General features: G+C 52.4%; 1 protein-coding gene across 1 annotated transcript; it reads left to right on the top strand.

The window, feature by feature from the left end:
- Window positions 1-917: 917 nt before the first annotated feature.
- On the top strand, window positions 918-1547 carry MIND_01251900 (uncharacterized protein; the record flags this gene model as incomplete). Its single annotated transcript, XM_037369004.1, has 2 exons — window positions 918-1322; window positions 1371-1547. 2 exons carry the CDS (start codon window positions 918-920, stop codon window positions 1545-1547), a joined length of 582 nt encoding a protein of 193 aa, XP_037214972.1.
- Between the last annotated feature and the right edge of the window lie 6553 nt (window positions 1548-8100).

Genomic DNA, 8100 nt, shown 5'->3' with positions numbered 1-8100 from the left:
CTGACGATCTTGTTGGCAAACGCGGCAAAACATTCACAGGCGTCAACGCACCTTTAGTCGTTGACGCAGCCAAGCACTTAGTTGTTTGCGCCGGTCATGAGAATCGTAGACTGTTCTGAAACTTGAAGAACACGTCAATCGGTGAAGAAAGGAAGAAAAGTGGGGACACGCCTGCTTGTGGCCTGATGTGCTGAGTTCCCTGGGTGGCGTAGAGCGCTGGAACGCGATTGAAGAGGCATCCAAGCACGGGAAGCCATCGGTGGTGGTGGTCGACAGCAAAGAAGATGGCCAGATCACATGGCTCGGCCCGGGTCTTCGCACTCACACGAGTCCTGTATCAACTCTCCTTCTCTTATATTGTCACCACCACCGTTATTCATCTCGGCACGCAGCATACTCGTCTCGTTTTAACTCAAGATCGAATTCCGAAGTGGCGACAACCCAGCGGACGAACTTGAGGGCCATTGTTGGCTGAGGAGAGAGGAGTGGGCCCCACGCCTTTCTCTGTTTTGCTGACCTGACATCCAGAGAAAGGCCATGATGGTCTGCGCCACTGGGAGCAGAGGAGACGAGAAGAAGGGCATGCAGGATAAGTTTAATTGGTAACGGAGCAAGGTGTGTTTCTTTTGCTTGCTTTCGTTGGTATCTGTGGCTAACTCTAGCATTAGTAATTTACGCTCAGGCCACCCTGCAGTCTGGCCGCAACCACAACAAACTACCAGCAAATGGGGGACACGATGTCGGTCCAAACTCCACAGTAACGGTGCGGCGATGGGAGTTTTGGGTGGATCTAGAAAGGGCAGCGGGAGACAAACGGATGTGGATACAGGTGCGCGAAAAGTCACTCTCCTTACCCAAGGCTGTTGCTGACATTCTCCCTCGCAGGCTATTTGTCGGCTTGATTCCAGGTCGCAATCATGATACCGCGACATTCTCCAGCAACACTCTTTGTCAGACAGTCTCGGGACTCGTCATTCTTCCAGTATCTGGAAGACTTCCGTGCATATCGCTTGTTGTCAGGTGCGTATCTGACCACCCATCGCGCCTACTTGATGCTCAAGTCCTCCCCGCTATTACCACCTATGATCTTTGTTTCATCTCCGCAACGGCACGAGGAAGATGCGTTGGTGGTGGTGAAGCAGCTCGACCGTCTTCGACAGCAAAATTTCGCGGTTTGGCTAAGCGTCGTTACACTCGCGCTGGCCTGTCAAGACAGACGTCTCCTTGCCCCCATGTCCGCTGAAGAACACTTGCGGTGGCCGACGGCAATACAAACGACCCATCTCATCTGCGCTCGACCAGCTCGACAAGCACGTTGGAAGGTACGGTCTACTTTTCGCTACATCTTCCAAGTCTGAAGCGCCGTTTAGCCACATGAACAACAATATTTCCTCTCACACAACATAGCCATACCTCCGTGTCTCGTCGTCAGCTGTTCCGCTTCCTGCACGCCCAAGTCAATCGAAATCTTGGTCCACATATGGGAAGTCACGTGCACACCCGCCCGGCGAAAGACGTCCACATATCTTGCCCGACACGGCAGCTAGCGCTCTATGGAGTGTATCTGGTCGTGCCACATACCTGATGCCTCCTACTCAATTCTTCTTTCCCTGCCATTCGTGGAGAGGGCCGCCATTGAGCGCGTTGTCTCTTGCGGCCATATGGGAGGCATGGTCGACATTTTTCCGCGCGGGCGAGGGCGCTTGTGCCTATCGGTGAATGACGGACTACTCCAAATTCAGTTCATATCTCTTATGGCTCTATCAACCGTCTTCCGGGCTGGAGGACGATGTAACCATGCGTTACATCTTGTCTCCCAGGTATGACAAGGAGAAGCTCTCCGGATGACGCTCGCTCGCAAATGGACTTGGTCGCGTGCGCGGTTGCGAAGTTGGTGCGATGGAATGAGCGCCAATCTTGGCTCCACACATTTTTGCTCTGCTCTACCATCCGCCACACCCACACCCATTTCCGAGCAAAGCTTAAGCGAAGTTTTGGCAGCTCCCATCCGCCACTTCACTGGCAGGAAATATTCCTGGCGAGACTTATTGTGGACGACGTTTTCGAATTAGAGCCGTGGTGTTTAGAGAGGAATGAGGCAAATGTGGTTTTGGAGCTCTTTCGCATCGTGGACTTGCTGCAGATAACGACCACGACGAAACAGATGGAAGCCTTAGTTTCGAAGGGTGTGTGTTCTGCTCCTCCTCCCCTTCCTTAAATATCATACGACACCAATGTACTGGTTCTATGGTCATATACCTACTTTGCTTCGTCATGTCCAGAAGCCTATTTTCGGGGAGTACACTGTAGCGATCCTTTCTCGTTACTGTCTTCCGTCGTAGCTCTGCATGCCTAATGCCATCATTTTGTTTCCCGCGTCTCCTCCGACGTTGAGTACACCGCGAGATTAACTATGGTGTCTCTATTAAAAAAACAAACTGATCTTTCTTCTCCCACTCCTGGAATTCAGCTTGCAGGTCTTCGCTCAGAGGACACTGGACGCCTGTTTTGAGTTTCACAATGAGATGGAAGCTATACGCGGAATGGATTGCGTCCAGATGCAGCATCCTACGTTGCGAAAACTTCCTCAAGACTTCCTCCATGAAGGCGAAACGACCGGCGATTGAAAATAAACCAAGTCGGGGCACCAGTACCGGACCTTCAGTGTCACGGTCATTGCCTGCCGACTCCACCGTGAGGCGTTCCAAGAGCTCATCCGTCACGAGCGGCGGAACGTCGGTGTTGTATGAGTCTATGAGATACAAGTCCTCCAGCACTTCAAGGCGTGCGAGAATATCGCAAAGGTCGGCTGTCGCCAAAGGTAGGTCGAAACTCAGCGAAGAAAGATGTTGGCTAAGGCCCGAACGCTCGATGAAGCTGTAGAATTCCGCTTGGTTCCAACACGGATGGACCGTTGTCACCGGCGAATATTCCTTCAGTGCCAATTCCGTGAGCTGGGGAAAGCAGAGCGAAGCCAGCACGCGTCCCAGGCTGTGGGTGGTGTCTGCGATGTCCTCTGTTTGAAGCTGCAGCGTCAGCAGCTGACTCGCCACGCTTTGCGGATGTATCGGCGCCGTCGGGTTGCGATTCCGTCCAAGATACAAGTCCAGCAGTAATTTGCTGCCCGATGGAAGTCTTTCCAAGTGCAAAAAGCTGAGATGGGCCGGATCGAAGGCCAGCTTATGCGCGTAGAATGAGAAGTGTTGCAATTGGCTCCATGGGAGCGCAACGATGCAATTTGCCAGTCCGGTATACAGCACCCTTTGTAGCCGCGGGGCATTGGAGAAATAGTCGAATGCGGGGAAGGGTGGTGGCTGCCATAATCTAGGGGTGGTAATATCTAGCAATTCTAGGCAGTCCAGACGGTTTTGGATAGGAGCAAGTAGCGTCGCTGTCGTGGGGTTGAAATCCAGAGCAATGTCCCTCCACCGGGGTGATTGCTGTATGAGCGACTCTAGCAAGCGACAAAGATGTGTATGTCGAGTGCGATCCGTGAACAAGGAGTCGTACATTGCTTTGGCCAGTAAAGTCAGCGGGTATTGACCGCCTCGAGACAAAGCCGTTTCAAGCAAGTTCAAGGACCTTTGCAATGCAGTTGTTGACTTAGTCAGAAAACGGCCATTGACAACAAGCTGGCTCCAAAGACTTGGCGTTGCTAGTGCTACTTCCCGCCAGCGCGGGCAAACCTGGGGCGAATCAGTGCTTGCCGATGCACTCATTAGACGACGATAGAACTCACTTGCATGAGAGAGTGAAGGTTTTGATTGACCACCTTCCTCAACGCCTCTCGAGAGTCCTTGATTGCCTCCATAGTGTCGCACATCTCCGCAGGCGATATGAGTACACAGAGCTTGAAGATGTAGGCTAGAATTTCGATTGGAAGCTGGCGGATAGGCGACGTCAGGAGGCTTTTGCACTGAGCTTCATATACCACAGCTCGGGCTCGTTCCTCCTGGGCAGCCTGAACCAGTTCTTCGAGCCGCCCAAGGTAAGCGTCATAGCCGGCAACGGTCACAGCCACAGCATCGAGTTTGGCGGGAATATCCGGAGGAGTTGGAAGATTTGAGCGAGTTATGAAGCGGAGATTTTCGATTTGAGAGGCAGAAGGCAGGCTAAGTTCCTCCGGGCGGAACGAACAGACGAAGCAGTTTATCATGGCGGTTAATGGTGAAATGTGATCCGTCACACACTACCTTCTTCCGCACCTCCACCGGCCCCGAGCACCCGTCCATCCCTTCTCCACACCCATACTCGTCGTAGTCCGGGTCCACAAGCAGCTAGGTCCGTCTCTCACAGTCCGCCACACGAGCTTCAACCGACTTTGCCTCTGCTCAGCAGACTCTATCTCTGCCTTATGCTGCGCGGCACTACTGCCCCGACCAGCGACGGGCGCAAGCTTCTGTGGGACGGGAACTCAGTGTAACGTGGCCGTATGGTGAATCGCTGGTCTTCATGGTGCGTCAAAGCACGATCTTATCTTCCTTCCTTTTGTTGACACTTTTCTGCGCAGATGCCCTTCAAATCCCCGCCGATGACCACAACGCAGACGGCATATTCATTCTTGCCAACTTAGGAGTCCTGCGCGACCAGTAATTACTCACAGGCTCCATGACAAGGAGTTGGAAACAAGCCCAGCGACAAATCATATCTGAAACGCTTGCAGAACCCACGACAACGACCCGGGAACAAGCTTCAGCGGGAAGGGCAGAGAGGAACGTATGAAGCAGCTTGAATAAGTGCGTCTCGTGGTCCTTATCGTAACCGGTGGTGGACTCATCCTCTTTTAGGCCAGGGAAATACTGGCGCTATAGTCGCCTTATAGCATAGACCAGCCATATTACCGTCATATGCCCTCCTCTACCTTGTCTACACCATTTCGTCTCTCTTCCTTGCCCTGCGTTCCACCAGAATCACTGTATTCTATCCTCGTCCATCTACCATTAACCACCCATCACCAAAAGCACTACTTCCAAGACGTCCTCTCGGTTCTCCACATTTGCGCAAGCGCCAGCTCTACCTGCACCTGCCTTTTCCCGCTTGCGCGGCCCTCCTTCAAAGCTGACATACGACTTTGCAAGTCTGCGCCTGCACAACCAACGCTTCTACCGACCGTATATCCCGTCTCATCCGACATTATTCGCGCCGCACAATTCGTTCCAGGCGCCGCAATGGGCGAAAAAGGTCTCGTTGACACTATGTATTTGCGACAACGACAATATTTGCACTGAAATTGACTTCGCATCTGTAATGCCAGCCACGACCATGTTCCATCGTGCATTTGGACGCTTCGACCACGCTTGGGACACGCGTTCTTCCTTTCCAATCGTTTTAGACCCAAATTATTTATTTGTCAAGCTTATCATAATGCATGATTATGTATGGATGCGTAGTATAGTAGACAACAATGAAAATGAGTAATGAAGAAGAAGAAAAAAAAACGTGAGGACGGCTGGGGGAGAGTATTGGTAGTCTGATCACCATAGTATTACGTTGCCATGCGGCCAGAGAGCTACCCATGCCTCTGCAAACGGCCTGAAACTCTCAATCAACACCATCTTCACATAGTCCTTTGAACCCACGGCCGAGTTCCGACTGAACGACAACGAATTCGACGGAGTCCACCCGTGAACAAAAGTGCGTCCATTGGAGGCCTTTCGCAGGCAGCCCCTGAGCCATATTAATTGTAAGGAGTGAGAAGATGGTCCCGAAGCTCGAGGTAGGGTCGGTAGAGCCATACAACGAGGGATGGACGGTTTTTATCGTCGTCTTCGATGGAGTGACAAAGTCACGCGTGACCGCACGGGAAGGAAAAGGGCGGGCAGAGCGATTGGATTCAGCCACCACGGAGGTCATCATCGAGCCTGATCGAGGCGCCGGCCAGCATCCAACAACTAGTCATGGCCCACGAAAGGAAGATTTTGGGAACAGAGTTGTGGGACTGGGCGTGGCGGGAGTGCGCGGCAGCGCCAACCGCAAGAGCGTAAAGGCGCAAATGGAGTAGGATTGTGTTGGAACATGGGTATTGGGAGGCTTGTTGCGCAAGCTTTGGGCCTGAAGGCGAAGGGTTTGGAGAGTCCGTTCGGGGTTAATGAAAATGTTGTCCGGATTGGATGGGGACGGAAAGAGAGACGTGAAAGAACGGTTGTCGTGGAAGGAGATGCGGGTAAAGTCTTATCTCGAGGTGGTGGCTGTAATATACAAGAAGAACTGAGTTTGGGGCATCTGAGACGATTATTTCACGCACCCAAGCAGGTCCTGATTAGCTGGCGGAGATTACGAGGAATATTTGTCTTCTGGTTGGTCTGCCATCGAGCATGTGAGCGGCACAGATGTCCATTTTCCGCCTAGGCTCTTCAGACAAACCCACTACAGTCGTTGTCAGCCATACGGCGAGGGCGGATCCGTTGCGGCAGCTGCAAGCGTTGTCGTTGTCCACAGGCCAAGCAGGATGGTCGGTAATCGCTTGAATGTGAAAAGGAGGCGTGATGAATGCACTTCAAGTCGGAAGAATAGGAAGATCCTTGAAGGAAAACGGTCAGTGGGCATATTCAAGAGGAAAGTGGCGCTGCCACGTACAGGTAGCGGCCCCATTACAACTACCTTGCACAGTTCAGCAACAACTTGGATGAATGGTGGCATCGAGGCGATCTAGGAAGAGCCTTTAGCAGAGTATTTAGATTGACGAGGAAAACCCAAATACCATTCTTCCTTCCCCCAACGTGAGCCATTGCTCCTGTCGCTAGTTTCGAGACGATGAAAAGCGATTCTATGGACATCGAATGCGCGGGGGCATGGAGGAGAAGGAAAAGGCGTGTCACAGGAGAGTGACACGCCCTTCTGATGCATCCGCTGACGGTCGCTCGTATCAGAGAACTGAACGATATCTGCTGCACATAGAGTAAGAAGCTCAGCACTTCTGTGGGCGACAACCAACCGCTCATAGGAGCTTGGTTCTTGCCTGGGTGGACTTCCTATACAGCTTCCATGCATTTTTGCAGCGCTCTGGCGATGTTGTGGGTGTTGTGGCGTCGCTGACGCGTTTTACGCGCGACGTGGAGGGAAAATGGGTATCCCAACATGACTATGATGTCACTCGTCTCCCGAAGGGCGATTGGGGGCCGTCCCATGTGCTCCAGAACACTCCTGGGTTCTTTCGACTCTTGGTGGACACCTGGAAGTTTGTCATCGGCGAGCCAACTTTAGACGTGGGCTTGCTTCATGGATGCATATGCCTGTTTCCCCAGATCCTTGGGCCGAATTAGCTTGACGAAATGCTCGATGCTTGCGGTAGTGTCGACGCCTTTATTGGGCTCGTCAAAAAACATCTCGCTCTGGTGGAGGCTATCCCTTTCCAATCGCGTAGCGAGGGAAACTTGATTCTCTCCTGTCGTCCGCTGGAGCTGACTCTGCGAGTCAACCACTTGCTGATACGTGCCAACCCAGATGACGACAGCATCGCTATGACAGTTGCCAAAAGCTTAGTATCCCATCGCGTTTTTACTCAAGTGCTTCAAATACTAGATGCGCTCTTTCATCCCAAAAGCGCTAGTCGACGGCCGGAAAGCCGTGGCCACAGAATCTGGCGCTCTACTCTCCGCAGTGTCATTGGTGTCACGACTATCATCTTGGGCACTGGCCCTCGCGCTCTCCGAACAGCTCTCCAGCATGACATTCTCCCTCGAATCCTCCAAGCTGCATATTTCTTACCTGACACTGAGCTTGTAGAGTGGCTAACAGACCTCCTTGAAATCCAAATTCCTGCCGGCCTCTCCTACGAAACTATCCTTCCCCTCATTGACGAATCTGTTAATGCCGTCGAAGCATCCGGGCTGGGAGCCGCTCTGAAACGCGCAGATGTGACATTAGCTCAACTGTGGGACCGTCTCAAGGAAAACACGACTTATCATCGACAAATCCATCTGGCCTTCAAAAACAGATCCCTCGCCCCTCATTTCTCAGCTTGCGACAACCCACCTGTAATCTTTTTCTCATTGGATGCCGCTACAGCTTTTCATAAATCTCAGTGTAGCCGAATCGATGACCGCCAGAAATTCCGCCAGTGCTCCGCTTGTCGCACGCGTGTCTACTGCTCTCTCGCAT

Source organism: Mycena indigotica, assembly GCF_014461135.1.
Source record: "Mycena indigotica strain 171206Taipei chromosome Unknown Mind.scaff0012, whole genome shotgun sequence".
Taxonomy (NCBI): domain Eukaryota; kingdom Fungi; phylum Basidiomycota; class Agaricomycetes; order Agaricales; family Mycenaceae; genus Mycena; species Mycena indigotica.
The sequence above is the reverse complement of the archived record's forward strand: the minus strand, read 5'-3'. Positions and strand labels throughout refer to the sequence as shown.